Genomic DNA, 16,590 nt, shown 5'->3' with positions numbered 1-16,590 from the left:
TGAGGAGAGAGGAGGTAAATGGGCAGGTATTTACACCTCCTGCGAATGCAGGGGAAGGTGTCGTGGGAAGGGGACGAGGTGGTGGGGGTAATGGAGGAGTGGACGAGGGTGTCATGGAAGGAACGATCCCTTCGAAATGCTGACAGGGGAAGCGAGGGGAAGATGCGTTTGGTAGTGGCATCACGCTGGCGGTGGCGAAAATGGCGGAGGATGATCCTTTGGATGTGGAGGCAGATGGGGTGGAAAGTGAGGACAAGGGAAACCCTGTCACGGTTCTGGGAGGGAGGGGAAGGGGTGAGGGCAGAGGTGCGGGAAATGGGCCGGACACGGTTGATGGCCCTGTCAACAACAGTGGGGGGGAATCCTCGGTTGAGGAAAAAGGAGATCATATCAGAAGCACTGTCATGGAAGGTGGCATCATCAGAGCAGATGTGTCGGAGACGGAGAAACTGGGAGAATGGAGTGGAGTCCTTACAGGAGGTAGGGTGTGAAGAAGTGTAGTCAAGGTAGCTGTGCGAGTCGGTGGGCTTATAATGGATATTAGTAGACAACCTATCCCCAGAGATGGAGACAGAGAAGTCGAGGAAGGGAAGGGAAGTGTCGGAGATGGACCATGTAAAGGTGAGAGAAGGGTGGAAATTAGAAGCAAAGTTGATAAAGTTTTCCAGTTCAGGGCGGGAGCAGGAAACGGCACCGATACAGTCATCAATGTACCGGAAAAAGAGTTGGGGGAGGGGGCCTGAAAAGGACTGGAACAAAGAATGTTCGACATATCCCACAAAAAAGACAGGCACAACTAAGACCCATGTGGGCACCCATAACAATACCTTTTACTTCAAGAAAGTGAGTGAGGTTGAAGGAGAAGTTGTTCAATGTGAGAATAAGTTCAGCCAGGCGGAGGAGGGTGGTGGTGGATGGGGACTGGTTGGGCCTCTGTTCAAGGAAGAAGCAGAGAGCCCTCAAACTGTCCTGGTGGGGATGGAGGTGTAGCGGGATTGGACGTCCATAGTGAAGAGGAGGCGGTTGGGGCCTGACCTGCTGAGTATTTCCAACATTTTCTGTTTTTGTTTCGGATTTCCAGCATCTACAGTATTTTGCTTTTGCTATATAAATGCATGTTGTTGTTAAGAGGAGAAGATAATTGGGCGGGGTGTTAATATGGGCTGCTGGTGTGTTATTGCCCCTTTCTTGCTGCCAACAAGGTGAATTTCACCCGCCACTGAATCAAATTGCTGCCCTGACTGAGATTATCCGAATACAAACCAGGAATCACAGTTGGGTCTTTTCCACCCGTGTGGCCTTTCACAACATTGAGTAGCACCTTCATCCACTGAGCTATCATGTGGCCATCAGAGTTCGTTAAGCCTTGGCCTAACCGTGCTGATGTAACTCTGCCTTCTCTTGCATTTCAGGGAGGATCGATCTCAATCCACGTAGCGAATGAGAGACAGAACCACATTGGTGGGGTGATTTTTATGGCACCCTTGGTCTTAATGAATCCTGAGTCAGCAACGCCTTTGAAGGTAAAAGCACAACAGAGTCTTCAAATGCCCTGAATGCTTCATTAAAAGAGTCCCGTTGCTCTGCATAGTTTTCACCATATCCCAGTCCCCGCTGCTGACGTCCCCCAGTTATTGAAAGATCTTTTTTCTTTGAGGCTCAATCCCTGACTGAATCCTGAAATAAAACAAAGGCAGGGCTTTGATTCTTCTCCTGGGTCCTTTCGCTCCACTCAAACACCAGCTGAGGATACTGCCACCATTCCTCAGGCGGTCCCAGGGATTTTCAGATCTTTAAAAGGTGAATTCAAATTTCCAGGCTGCCAGGGTGGGATTTGAACTCACATTCTCTGGATTATTCATCTTGGTTCCTGGACTACATTAGAGTAAATTCTCACAAACTATTAAATGAATGAGTAGTTAATATGTTTTTAGAGGGGGGGAATAATGTTTGAGGGAGGAATGTTGGTGAAGACACCAGGAGAAAACCCCTACTCTTCTTTCAATTTGTGCCTAGAGATCTTAAACATCCACCTCAATGAGTAGACTGGGTCTCAGTTTCCTCCTCACTATTTATGACACCACCAATTTTCGTGTCATCTGTCAACTTACCGATCATACCTCTTATATTCACGTCTAAATCATAATTGTACACTACAAACATCAAGGGTTCCAGCACCGATCCCTGTGGTACACCACTGGTCACAGGCTTCCAATCGCAAAAACAACCCTCAACCATTACCCTCTGCCTCCTGCCACTAAGCCAATTTTGGATCCAATTTGCCAAATTGCCCTGGATCCCATGGGCTCTTACCTTCTTTACCAATCTCCCATGCGGGACCTTATCAAAAGCCTTACTGAATTCCATGTAGACTACATCAACTGCTTTGCCCTCATCTACACATCTAGTCACCTCCTCGAAAAATTCAATCAAGTTTGTCAGACATGATCTCCCCCTGACAAAGCCATGCTGACTATCCTTGATTAATCCCTGCCTCTCCAAGTGGAGATTAATCCTGTCCCTCAAAATTTTTTCCAATAGTTTCCCTACTTAAGTATCTAAATATAACTCCGCTCTTGTTCCATGAATTAGCTCTTCCGAGTCACAGCTGAATTTAATGGCAGGTGTGTATCAGGAATTTAACTGTGGGAGCCAAGGCCCCCCCCCTCCCCTCCCCCCCCACCCCATTGGAGTTTTCATCTCAATGATCGAGAATCCTGTGAGGATCAATGACCTTCACACCTCAGTACTGGATACATGCGATGCACTTGGGGCTGTGAATTTGTAGAAGTACCCTTTAACTCTCATCTTGATTGCTCAAGGGCAGTGTAACCCCTCCAATGATTGGGTGAAACATTAATCGAAACAAACACATAGCCTTACTCGGATTTGCTTTCCTTTCTCCACTGCAGATTTGCTGTGCCAAAATGTTGTATCACCTACTGCCAAATCTAACAGTAGGATACATGGATGCCCGCTGGCTATCAAGGTCAAAAAAAGAGGTGGGTTTGTGGTGATTTATTTCTCCTCTTGCATTTGAATGAAGAATTTAATGGATTCTATGTGAAGACTCGGTCAATTTCATCAACTCTTCGCTAGCACTTTTTGAACAGGCAGCTGGCACCTTGGCGACCTCCCTCACTTAATCCACTGCAATAGATCGATAAGGCAGAGGTTAGTCTTTTTAATTCCGATTTCCTGCCCTGTCTGCAAATCCCCTGGTACCCTTGCTTACCAAGCAAGTATCTTAAACATCTCAATTGATCCTGGAGCGATGGCTTTCCAATACAGTAAACTACATCTTCTTGCAACTTTTTGCGTGAAGATTTCCCTGCATTTTTAATTTGCTTGGCTTAAATTTGAATTCTAAATGTATGGGCGCTTGTTCTGGATTTTCTATCAAAGAATTGTTCCTATTTAATAGAGAATTATTCAGAATTACATAGAATATACAGCACAGAAACAGACCATTCGGCCCAACAGGTCCATGCCAGTGTTTATGCTTTACTCAAACCTCTTCTCATGCTTCCTTATCTATCCCTATCAGCATATCTTTCTATTTCTTTCTCCCTCATGTTTATATATCTTCTCCTTAAATGCATCTATGCTATTTGCTTCAACCAATCACTGTGATAGCAAGTTCCATATTCTCTTCACTCTCTAGCTGAAGAAGTTTCTTCTGAATTCCCTATTGCATTTCTTGGTGACTATCTTATGGTGATGGCCTCTAGTTTTGCTCTTCCCCACAATCTCTGTGTTACTTTATCAAAACTTTTCATGATTTTAATGACCTCTATTAGATCGCCCACAGCCTTCTCTTCTCAATAGAAAAGAGATCCAGTCTGTCCATCCTGGTTATCCTTGTAAATCTTGTTTTGCACCTTCTCCAGTGCCTCTATATCCTTGGTATAATATGGCAACCAGACTGTATGAGTACTCCAGACGTGGTATAATGAAGGTTCGGTACACATTTAGCATCACTGCAGTACTTTTCAATTCTATCCCTCTAGAAATAAACCCAATGTTTGGTTTGCTTTTTATAATGACCATACTACAGTTAGTAATTTGTGTGTCTGTACTCCCAGATCCCTTTGTTCCTCTACCTCATTTAAATTCGTATTTTCCAAGTAATATATGACCTTACCAGAATGTAATACCTCACACTTATTTATGAAATTCATTTGGCAATTATATACCCATTCTCCAAGTTTATTAGTGTCTTCTTGTAATTCATTGCAGTCCTCAGTATTGACTAACTCCTCCCAATTTGGGGTCGTCCGCAAATTTAGAAATTATGTTTTTGATTCTAAAGTCTAAATTGTTAATATAAATTGTGATCCGAGCTTTGATCCTTGTGGGACCCCCTTCCATTTTCTGCCACTCTGAATAGCTACCCTTTGCCCCTAGTCTCTGTTTGGTCTTCCTTTCAATTCACTTCATTCTTTTAAACACCTCAATCAGCTGACTTGTTAATCTCTAAGAAATATAACCCAAGTTTACTCAGCGGGAGCAACCTCCTGATGTTGGTCTCTGCTGGACACTTGCTCGGAACAACATGACCGAGATAAGGAACTTAGGTGCATGAAGGAAGGTGGCCTCCATGTTGCCTAAAGTGTTGTGGCTTATGTCAAATCAAGCTGTGCCATTCTAGTCAAGAGTCCTTTTATTTTGACCATGGGTGTTAATCATGGCTCAATGGATATCACTCTTGCCTCTGAGACAACAGGCCATGGGTTCAAGCCCCCCTTCGGAACAAGATCTAGGCTGATGCACCTTTGCAGAATGCCTTGGGGTGGTTTTGTTTAAGAGTGCTGGTTAAACGTTGCTATTGTGGTTGCACCTAGTTTGATAATTGGATAATTAAGAGTTGTAAGCTCAAATAAACAACAATGGCAACAGTTGAAAGAACAAATGTTATTAAAATACTTATCAGACAGTGTGTAATTCCCAGCCATACTGCTGAGTAACATCATTCTTTCTTGTCATATAATTCTCAGTTACTGAACAACACACTAAACAAAAGTCAAATTCTGCTCTCTGATGTCGTGTATTTTTTTCCCAAGGGTTATAAAGTCTGGGGATAGATGATAAAATGGGGGTTGGAAGGGAGGAGAGATTAATAACTACAGTACGTGATTATGCACCGTCTCCTAGGAGATGCCCTTCATGATGGAACCCGTTCAAAGGTCAAGTAGTGAAAGGTTATTACTGAAGATGTTGATCACGTGATGGCTGCTGGCGCTATCGAGCAAAACTGGGCCCAGCGCATTATCTGCAATTTTCCATTCACCACTTAAACAAGACAAACATTAACCCATTGAGTGCAGTATCATTGCCAGAGCTGGGTTTTCTATCTCGTTATATAGCAGCCACGCACCGAATTAGAGAAATACATGAAGCAAGAATGGATAATCAAGTTCCCTTTAGTAGGACAGGTTCCTCTTACAGGTGTGTCATATTCTCCCTCAAGTTTCCCTCCTAATGAAGCAGTTTCATCCAAAATAATGGATCCAGAAGTGCCAGACTGTACATTTCTGTCAGCTCCCACTGTCGGTTCTCTGCTTTCAGCTCCTCCCAATCCCGCAATCACCTCCACCTAGAAGGACAAGGGCAGCAGGTGCATGAGAACGTCATTACCTCCAAGTACCCGTCCAAGTCACACACTTGGACATTAATCGGCCGTTCCTGCATCATCGTTGAGTCAAAATCCAGGAACATCCCCCCAAACTGCACTGTGGGAGCACCTTCACCACACAGACTGCAGTGGTTTAAGGAGCAAGCTCAGCACCACCTTCTCAAGGCAACTAGTGATGGACAATAAATGCTGGCCTTTCCAGCAATGCCAGCGTCCTGAGAATGAATAAAAAAAACTCCTCCAGTGTGTTGTACTCAAATGGCAACTTTTTCTCTCAACTTGCATCCAAGCCCTCCACTGCTGACATAAAATCAGAGACAGCCCCACAAGATAGATACAGGATGAGGAACAAAGGGCCAAGGACCACCATGCAGGACACCACCATCACTGGGACCACCAGTGCTGAGAAGACGAGGTATATCAGGAAGCAGTGAAAAGGTGACACTAAGCTTGAGTTTTACATTCCAGGGTTGACCAAAGTTTCCTTCCTGCCACCTGGAGTATTAATGAAGATTCTGTCTAATGACATCTGAGCTTGTTAAGAGGTGACCTGCCTCTAAATACCACAGGCTGGTGTTTCCCAGAGAAAGTGGGTACACCGAGTCTGCTCAGAGCTAGAAGTATAGCAACTAAAGGAACAGGAAAGTGTAGAAAGTAACTCTCAACTTGACTATTCCAAAGCTGTTCTTGCTGACTTCCATACTCTACCCTCCATAAAATCTCAGCTTATTCAAAACTCTGCTGTCCATATTCTATCTTACAAGTTTATGTGCTGTATCACTCTCTGACTCTAACAAGTCCAACTGGTCCATTATTCCTTGCCTTGTTGACCTATGTTGGCTTCTGGGTCCACAAAGCCTCAAATTTAAGACGTTCTTGTCTTTAAATACCTTCAAGGCCTTTTCCCCTCTTTATCTCTGTAACCTTTTTTTAGCCCTACAGATCCCTCCCGAACTCTTCATTACATCTCCAGCCTTTTGTGTCTTCTCTTCACCCATCATTAGCAGCCATTCCAAAAGCTGGCTAGGTCACACTCTGTGGATTTCCATGCCTAGATGTCTCTGCCTCTCTCCCCTCCTTTAATGAACTACTTAGAACCTAACTCTTTAATCAAGTATTTGGTCACTCTCACCCACACACACACACACACCCCACCCCTCTCCCCCCCCCAAAAAAACCTCCCGGTTGTTTATTTGCACTTGTTTATCTCCCTGAAACACTTGGCAGGTTGAAGATCCTATAAAAGTTCAAGCTGTTGTTGAAATAAAAAAGAGTGTAATTTACAACACTGGAGAAACCAGGACCGAAGGAGAGACTGGCAAAGAAAATGGGGAAAATCATAAATTGTACTGTTGGGAAAGGGTTGCTTGGGTTCCTAAGGCAAGTTTTACTATGAATGTCAACTCCACCAGTTAGTGAAGGCAGGATTAGTCATTGCATACAATTCCATAGATCTATCCACTTTGTCCTGAATGATTGTGCGCAAAGGCTCGCCTGCTACTCACATACAGGACTTCCCAACTTGTATCCCACTCCAGACTCTCTGGTACAGAACCTAGCTAACTTTTCAGTGCAGTACTGAGGCAGCATTGCACTGTTGAAGGTCTCCTCTTTTGATGGGATGTTAAACCAAAGCCCTGTCAGTCCTTTCAGGTGAAGGATCCCAAGGGAGTACTTTGAAGAAGAGCAGGGAAGTTATCCCGTGTCCCCTGGCTAATATTTTATCTTTCAACCAAAATCACCTAAAGCACTAAAATAAAAGCAAAATACTGCAGATGCTAGAAATCTGAAATAAAAACAAAGTGCTCGGCTGCACAGGAGGGGATGAAGAGGAGTGGAAGAGCAGAAATGATAGGATTCGTTAGTTAGGGGAACAGATGGGCATTTCTGCAGCAGTAAGCGTGACTCCAGGATGGTATGTTGACTCCCTGGTGCCAGGGTCAAGGATGTCACGGAACGGCTGCAGGACATTCTTCTGGGGGAGGGTGAACGGCCAAAGGTCGTGCTCCACATTGGTACCAATGACATAGGTAAGAAGGGGGATGAGGTCCTGAAAGCAGATTTTAGGGAGCTAGGAAGGAGATTAAAAAAGCAGAACCTCAAAAGCAGTCATGTCAGGATTACTCCCAGTCCCACATGCAAGTGAGCATAGGAATAGGAGAATTGAGCGATTGAACACGTGGCTGGAGGATTGGTGTAGGAGGGAGATTTCTGAGACATTGGGACTGGTTTTGGTGCAGGTGGGACCTGTACAAGATGGACGGGTTGCATCATAGCAGGACTGGGACTAATATCCTCGCAGGGAGATTTGCTACTGCTGTTGGGGAGGGTTTAAACTAAATTGTCAGGGGGCTAGGAATCTGGGAGGGAGTCAGATCGAGGGAAGCAAAACTGATAACTTGTCTGGGGTGTGGGAACCAGCAGCAAATATTAGAGAGGAATACCAAGATGCACAGAATACTGGGATCGATAGATAGCACAAGCGTAGGGAATAGTACGTTATTAGGTGGGGTCAGAGTAAGGGAGAAAGTATAAAGTCTGAATCAGGGTTAATGTGTATGTATGTGAATGCACGGAGTGTGGTTAATAAGACTGTTGAGGTACAGGCGCAGATTGCCATGTGGAAATATGATGTTGTGACTATAACGGAGCCCTTGCTCAAATAAGGGCAGGACTAGGTGTTAAATATTCCTGGATACAAGGTGTTCAGGAAAGATAGGAAAGGGGAAAAAAGGGGGAGGGGTGGCAGTATTGATTAAGGAAAGTATTGCAGTGCTGGAGAAAAGGATGTCCCAAAGGGGTCAAGGATAGAATCAATTTGCTTAGAGCTAAGGAACAAAAATAGTGCAGTTACATTGCCTGGTGTTGTCTACAGGCCACCAGCTAGTGGGAAGGACATGGAGGAACAAATTTGCAAGGAAATTACAGAAAGGTGCAAAAATTATAGGGTAGTTATAATGGGGGACTTTAATTATCCAAACATAGACTGGGATAATAGTAGTGTAAAGGGCCGTGAGGGGCAAGAGTTCCCAGAGTGTGTTCAGGAAAGTTTTCTACAGCAGCATGTTACTAGTCCAGCGAGAAAGGAGGTTCTAGGAGAGCATTTAGGGGATAGTGATCATTGTATCATAAGGTTTAGGCTGACTATGGAAAAGGAGAAAGAGCAATCCAGGGTAAGAATAATTAACTGGGTGAAGGCCAAATTCAATGGGGTAAGAACGGGGCTGGGGTGAATAAATTGGAGTCAAAAGCTGGCAGGAAAACCGATAGATGAACAATGGACTACCTTCAAAGAAGAGATAGTTCAGGCACAGTGAAGGTATGTTCCCTCGAAGGGGAAAAGTAAGGCAAATAAATCCAGAGCTCCCTGGATGACAAAAGAGGTAGAGATTAAGATAAAGAAGAAAAAGTGTGCTTATGACAGATGCGAGGTAGAAAATACTATTGAGAACCAGGCTAAATATGGAAGGTCCAGAGGGGAAGTTAAAAAGCAAAGAAAGAGCATGAAAAGAGACTGGCAGCTAGCATTAAAGGAAATCCCAGAGTTTTATATAAGCATATAAATAGTAAAAGGGTGGTAAAAGGAGGAGTGGGGCCGATTAGAGACCAGAAAGGGGATTTACACATGGAGGCAGAGGGCATAGCTGAGTTATTAAATGAATACTTTGCATCTGTCTTTACCAAGGAAGAAGATGCAACCCAGGCAATGTTGAAAGAGGCGGTAACTCAGACACTAGAGGGGTTTAAAATTGATAAAGAGGAAGTATTAGATAGGCTGTTTGTACTTAGAGTGGATAAAGCACCAGGACTGGATGAGATGCATCCAAGGATACCTCAAGGAAGTGAGGGTGGAAATCACAGAGGCACTGGCCATAATTTTTCAGTCTTCCTTGGATTGGAGAATTGCAAACATTACACCCTTGTTCAAAAAAGGGTGTAAAGATAAGGCCAGCAACTACAGGCCAGTCAGTTTAACTTTGGTGGTGGGAAAACTTCTAGAAAATATAATTGGGGACAAAATCAATAGTCACATGGGCAATGTAAGTTAATTAAGGAAAGCCAGCATGGATTTCGTAAGGGAAAATCATGTTTAACTAACCTGCTGGAGTTTTTTGAGGAGGTAACAGAGAGGGTTGATTAGGGCAATGCTGTTGATGTGATGAACATGGACTTTCAAAAGGTATTTGATACAATGCCACACAACAGACTTGTGAGCAAACTTGTTACTCATGGAATAAAAGGGACGGTAGCAACATGGATACAGAATTGGCTGAGTGACAGAAAAAAAGAGTAGTGGTTAATGGATGTTTTTGGGGCTGGAGGAAGGTTTGTTGTGGAGTTCCCCAGGGATCAGTGTTGGGACCCTTGCTTTTCCTGATGTATATTAATGACCTAGACCTTAGTGTACAGAGCACAATTTCAAAGTTTGCAGTTGATACGAAACTTGGAAGCATTGTGAACTGTGGGGAGGATAGTGTAAAACTTCAAAAGGACATAGACAAGTTGGTGAAATGGGCAGACAGGTGGCAGATGAAATTCAATGCAGAGAAATGTGAAGTGATTCATTTTGGTAGGAAGAACATAGGGAGACAATATAGAATAAAGGGTGCCTAGGCTGGAGCATTTCAGCTATGAAGAGAGACTGGTTAGGCTAGGGTTGTTTTCCTTAGAGCAGAGAAGGCTGAGGGGGGACATGATTGAGGCATACAAAATTATGAGGGGCATTGATAGGGTAGATAAGAAGAAACCTTTTCCCTTAGTGGAGGTGTCAATAACTAGGGGTCATAGATTTAAGGTAAGGGGCAGGAGGTTTAGAGGGGATTTGAGGAACAAAATTTTCACCCACAGGGTGGTTGGAATCTGGAACACACTGCCTGAAGGGGTGGTAGAGGCAGGAACCCTCACAACATTAAAGATGTATTTAGATGAGCGCTTGAAACGCCATAGCATACAAGGCTACGGACCAAGTGCTGAAAAATGGGATTAGATTAGAAAGGTGCTTGATGGCCGGCACAGACGTAATGGGCTGAAGGGCCTGTTTCTATGCTGTGTAACCCTATGACTCTATGTCTTTAATTCTAAAGGGGGTGCAGGAGCAGAGGGACCTAGGTGTACATGTGCATAAGTCATTGAAGGTGGCCGGACAGGTTGAGAGAGCAGTTAATAAAGCATACAGTATCCTGACTTTATTAATAGGGGCATAGAGTACAAGAGCAAGGAAGTTATGTTGAACTTGTATAAGACACTAGTTTGGCCTCAGCTGGAGTATTGTGTCCAGTTCCGGGCGCCACACTTGAGGAAAGGCGTGAGCATTGGAGAGGGTACAGAAGAGATTCATGAGAATGGTTCCAGGGATGAGGAATTTCAGTTATGAAGATAGATTGGAAAAGTTAGGATGGTTTTCCTTGAAGAGAAGGATGAGAGGGGATTTGTTAGAGGCATTCAAAATCTTGAGGGGTCCGGACAGAGTAGGTAGAGAGAAACTGTTCCCACTCGTGAAAGGATCAAGAACGAGAGGGCACAGATTTAAAGTATTTGATAAGAGAAGCAAAAGCGACATGAGGAAAAAACTTATTCACACAGCGAGTGGTTAAGGTCTGGAATGGGCTGCCTGAGAACATGGTAGAGGCAGGTTCAATTGAAGCATTCAAAAGGGAATTAGACAGTTATATGAAAAGGAAGAATGTGCAGGGTTACGGGGAGAAGGCAGGGGAATGGAACTGAGGGAGTTGCTCTTTCAGAGAGCCAGTGCGGACACAATGGGCCGAATGGCCTCCTTCTGCACTGTAACAATTCTGTGATTCTGTGATAATACTCCCTCCCCCAAAAAGCTATTGGATGCTGGGGGTCAATTGAAAGATTCAAAGACTGAGACTGATAGATTTTTGTTGGGTAAAGGGTATCACGGGATATGGATCAAAGGTGGATAAATGGGATTGAGGTACAGATCAGTAGAATCAGAGGAAAAGAGAGTTAAGAGAATTCTAAGTAGTGTTGGAGGCGGTTACTGAGATAAGGAGAGGTAAGGTCACAAACTGATTTCAACACAAGGATGGGGGACTAGGATGGTATATACTAAACTGCAATATTTATCGTACCTGCCTCAGGACTGGTTTGGTTCAGTTCATATTGCCTCCGTTCAGAGCCAAGATCAGAAACTTTTCCAAGATGTTGCAAGCCTGTAATTAGTGGTGCCTGAGAGTGGAGATGGTGCTGAGGATGAGGTGAAAAGAAGGAGGTCTTGGCTAAGTTGAACATACAAATTAGGAGTAGGTGTAGGCCACTCAGCCCCTCAAGCCTGCTCCGCCATTCAATAAGCTCATGGCCGAACTGACTGCTCCACATTTCCACCTACCCCCGATAACCTTTCACCCCCTTGCTTATCAAGAATCTATCTACCTCTGCCTTAAAAATATTCAAAGACTCTGCTTCCACTGCCTTTTGAGGAAGAGAATTCCAAGCACTCATGACACTCTGAGAGAAAAAATTTCTCCCCATCTCTGCCTTAAATGGGCGACCCCTTATTTTTAAACAGTGACCCCAGTTGTAGATTCTGCCATAAGGGGAAACATCCTTTCCACATCCACCATGTCAAGATCCCTCAGGATCGTGTATGTTTCAATCAAGTTGCCTCTTACTCTTCAAAATTCCAGCGGATACAAGTTAGAGTTGGGGTCAATACTGAGGCATAAATGCCAAGTTAGTTGAAACAATTGGAGAGTCAAGGTGCACTGCATTTACCTCTTCATTCTGGCCTGTCCAATTCCCAATGATCTGCTGACAACCCCCCTCCCCCCTCCATTTTATGCTTTGCCTTCCTAATTCCCAATGTTCTGCCTGCATCTCCCCACATTATGCTCCAATTGCCAATGTTTTGCCTGCTTCATTCCTGATTGTCCAAACAATCTCCTGTTTCAGTTTCACTTGGTTCACATAGATGCTGAGTTCCATTGTTCCTCTGTTGAAGTCCCAACATGTGATGTGATATGTTTTGGTTCTTGCAGGTGTCGAACTTCCAAGATGACCTTCTCAACTACCATGGACCTTATAGGATGAAATTCACTGTTCAGGTGTTAGAAGCAGTGGCCAATCTTGAGAAGCTATTACCCAAAATCACTTGGCCAATACTGATTTTACATGGTGAAGCAGATAAATTGTGCGACATCAGGGGCTCCTTCCTCTTGTACAAGTTAGCAGCCAGCTCGGACAAGTCACTGAAGGTGAGGCCCTTTTCCCTGGGTGGCCAGGTTAAACTGGGAGCTTCGTTAGAGTCCAGTTATCCACCATGACCGTGATTAGCCTGTTATACATGATGGCTGGTATGTCACTTGCCCGGTCAGAGGATGGTGTTAGTGATCCAATGCTGGTCGGACTCAGGGTCCACTGCTGTTCGCCAACAGCAGAAAGCCTGTCAGCATGACCCCACTTCTCTCCTTCACTCGCCTGTAGCAACCCCATAGCCCCAAGCCGGCACTGCTCCCTTATACAGCGGATTCCATTCCATTGAATTCTTTACTCGTTCACTTCATTCTTCATTGAAGTTTGAAGATGAAAACAGCTTAGAAGAATGCTCCAAGAATTTCTCCCTGGGGTAGTGCATATGCCTGATTTGTCCTTCAATTTTTAGTGCTTAGTTCAGTTCTGCCAAAGAACCACATAAAAGGCAATAATACATATTGTGCATGGTCCCAATTCACCAATTATTAATAAAACCAACACATAATGCACCACTTACCCATCACCTCCTTGTGCTCGCTGACCTACACTGGCTCCCGGTTCAGCAATGCCTCGATTGTAAAATTCTCATTCTTGTTTAAAAAGTCACTCCATGGCCTTGCCCCTTTGCCCCTCCCTATTTCTGTAACCTCCTCTGCTCAGAACCCTCCGAGATATCTGCATTGCTCCGATTCTAGCTACTTGCACATCCCCAATTATCGTCACTCCAGCATTGGTGGCCATGCCTTCAACTGCCTAGGCCCCAGGCTCCGGGATTTCCTGCCTAAACCTCTCTAGTGCTTTCTCTCCCTTTAACTTGCTTCTTCAACCCAAGCTCACTGACCAATCTTTTGGCCACCTGTCCATATATCTCTTTATGTGGCTCAATGACACATTTTGTCCAATAACACTCCTGCAATCCTGATGCAATGAGTATGATAAAGACAATAAATTTTCCTACAGAATTCCTACTGCATGAGCCATTTCTTTCTCCATTCACGCTTTTTATTATTGTTGTTTAAAATATTAGCTGGCAGAAATCAATCCATCCGAGTGCAGCTTCGGAAACTTGAGCACATCACCCAGGCTGAGAATCCATTGGAGTACTGAGCTTGTGTTGTACCATCTTTCAGATGTGATGTTAAACCGAGGCCCTGCCTGCTCTCGCAGCAGGATGTAAAAGATTCCATGGCACTATTTCAAAGAAGAAAGGAGGAGTTCTCCCCAGTGCCCTGGCCAATATTCAACCCTCAACCAACATCTGAAATCGCTCTTTATCATGTTGTTGTTTGTGGGAGCTTGCTGCCGCATTTCTTGCATTACTTCGCTTCAAAAGTACTTCTCAGTAAAGTGCTCTTGGACATCCTGCGGTGGTGAAGGGGGTTGTAGAATTGGAAGTTCTTTCACCTTCATAACAGCAAAAGTAATTAATTGTACCTGACGCACCAATGAGATGTTTCTGAGGCATGATAATGAGTTCTATCAATGCCAGTCTTTCAGAGTTGCTATTTATTCACCATCATCTCTCCCTTCTGAATTTCTTCCAGGTCTTCAGTAAATGTTTCCATGAGCTCCATCACGAGTTGCCAAAAGTCACTGCGGAAGTGTTTGCATTAATTGGAAAATGGCTCAATGAGAGGCTACCTCCAAGAGTGGAATGAGTCAGATTTGAAAATGGAAAGTTTACAAAGGAACCAGTTTAATTTATATTAGGGATGCATGTATTGGGGGTTGGGGGTGGGTAAGTAAAATCAAATTCAAGCCATCCAATTAACAATGAAAAGCAATTTTTTTACAAATGAAAACTATGTTTAAAAAAAAGTAACTGTTTAGCCACTGATTGCCAAACAAAAATTTAACTCAAGATTTGGTACAACCGAGCCATTGAAGTCTGTGAATAGACTGATTTCCTTCTTTTTGCACCCATTGTTGCTAACACTTGTCCTGATTTCAATTGACATTTCTCCATTCCCCTCTGCTGCTCGCTGTCTTTTCTTACCCTGCGCCAAGGGGTAGCACCATAGTCACAGGGTCCCTCAGGATTATAATTACAGGCTACAATGTACAGTGGATGGACTATGAGTGCGATAAAGGGCAAGAGTAGGTCCATATCCAAGCAATGGTCACTTCTGAGACCCATACCCACGTGTGGTAGCCTCTTCTCAGCCAAGCTGCTGTAGGAGTCTATCACCCCATCACCAGTGTATTGGTATGTGAGACTGCAGAGCACCCTCACACTCTGCAGAGTTCAATGTAGATAAGGCTGTTGATTTACAATTTCCATGGAAATGCAGACAGAATCATGGAAAATGTTTCCAAAATACCAATAAAATTCCTGGAATCGTACATAATAAAACTGAGGAAATTGGTGGCCCTTCTTCTGGTGCATATAATTCCTTAAACACTTTTGTATCTTTTACACAGAGTATCAAACGTATCGGAAAAGTGTTGATTTGATTTGTGCCATTGTACATCTATGATCCACATGTGTGTTTGTCACTCTAACATAGAAGGGTGAGCTTCTGGTCCCTGAAAGTATCTGTGTTCTCTGGTTACTGATCTACCTGCCAGTGGAATGCTTCATAATTTTAAATACCTCTATTAAAAGGGGAGACAGTGACGTAGTGGTAATGTCTCTGGACTAGTAATCCAGAACCAAGGCTAATGCTCTCTGGGGGCATGGGTTCAAATCCTATCATGGCAGATGGTGACATTTGAATTCAATTAACAAATCTGGAATTTAAAAAAAAATGCTAGTCTAATAGTGACCATGAAACCATTATCAATTGTTGTATAAACCCACCTGGTTCACTAATGCCCTTTAGGGAAGGAAATCCGCATTCCTTACCTGGTCTGGTCTACATGTGACTCCAGATCCACGGAAATGTGGTTGACTCTTAAATATCCTCTGAAATGGCCTAGCAAGCCACTCAGTTCAAGGGCAATTAGGGATAACCTAGTCAGTGACGCCCACATCCCACAAATGAATCAAAAAAAAATTTCCACTTTGACTTCTCTACTCTAAGAAGAACTATTTCAGCTTCTCTAGTCTCTCCAATTATTAGCTAAAGTGTGTCACTTAGTTGATTGTTGTACCTACTGGGTAGGAGGGGAGGGATGATTGGCATCTGACAGCACAGAGATGGAAGGTCTGTCTAGGGAGGCCTAGCACTCAGGTCAATGATTTGGTGCTTTCATGGGATAATGGGCAGAATTTCAGGATATGTTTCCCCAAAACCCTGCAATCCCACATAAGAAAAAACAGGAACTGCAATTCAGTCTCTGGGAGACAGTGGCCCCAAACTCACACACCCAATGGTCCTAAGGTGACATCATTGAGATAGAAAGCCAACCAATGGGCCAGGTTTTGGGGGCGGTGAGTGAAGTAAATGACACAAATTATAGAGATGTCCTTTTCAGGAAGGCCGCAACTATGTGCACTTCCGCACGGATCCCAATTCTCAAACTGAGAAGGCCATGGGTTCGGGGCATCGCTGGATTCCCCCAGGTGCAGGTTGTCATTGACTGCATGCATGTGGCCATCAAGACTCCTGAACACCAGCCTGTGGCCTTTGTCAACAAGAAGGGCTTCCACTCCCACAATGAACAACTGGTCTGTGACCACCATAAAGGGATCTGCAGGTCTGTGCACACTTTCCTGGAAGTTGTCATGATACTGACATTTTAAGTCCCAGGTGCCAAACATTTCTGGCCTCCCTCAAGCCTTCAGGGATGGATCC

At 44.1% G+C, this 16,590-nt stretch overlaps 1 protein-coding gene across 1 annotated transcript in view; it reads left to right on the top strand.

Moving 5' to 3' along the window:
• The window catches only part of LOC137380269 (monoglyceride lipase-like), a 48,520-nt gene extending 32,280 nt beyond the window's left edge, over window positions 1-16,240 (top strand). Inside the window, exons 4-7 of the mRNA XM_068052157.1 lie at window positions 1,413-1,523; window positions 2,913-3,002; window positions 12,640-12,855; window positions 14,398-16,240. Of these exons, the coding sequence (XP_067908258.1) occupies window positions 1,413-1,523; window positions 2,913-3,002; window positions 12,640-12,855; window positions 14,398-14,511 (531 nt within the window). The 3' untranslated portion in view covers window positions 14,512-16,240. The remainder of the gene's footprint in view (window positions 1-1,412; window positions 1,524-2,912; window positions 3,003-12,639; window positions 12,856-14,397) is intronic.
• Window positions 16,241-16,590: the final 350 nt, after the last annotated feature.

Source organism: Heterodontus francisci, chromosome 19 (genome assembly GCF_036365525.1).
Source record: "Heterodontus francisci isolate sHetFra1 chromosome 19, sHetFra1.hap1, whole genome shotgun sequence".
Taxonomy (NCBI): Eukaryota; Metazoa; Chordata; class Chondrichthyes; order Heterodontiformes; family Heterodontidae; genus Heterodontus; species Heterodontus francisci.
The sequence above is the reverse complement of the archived record's forward strand: the minus strand, read 5'-3'. Positions and strand labels throughout refer to the sequence as shown.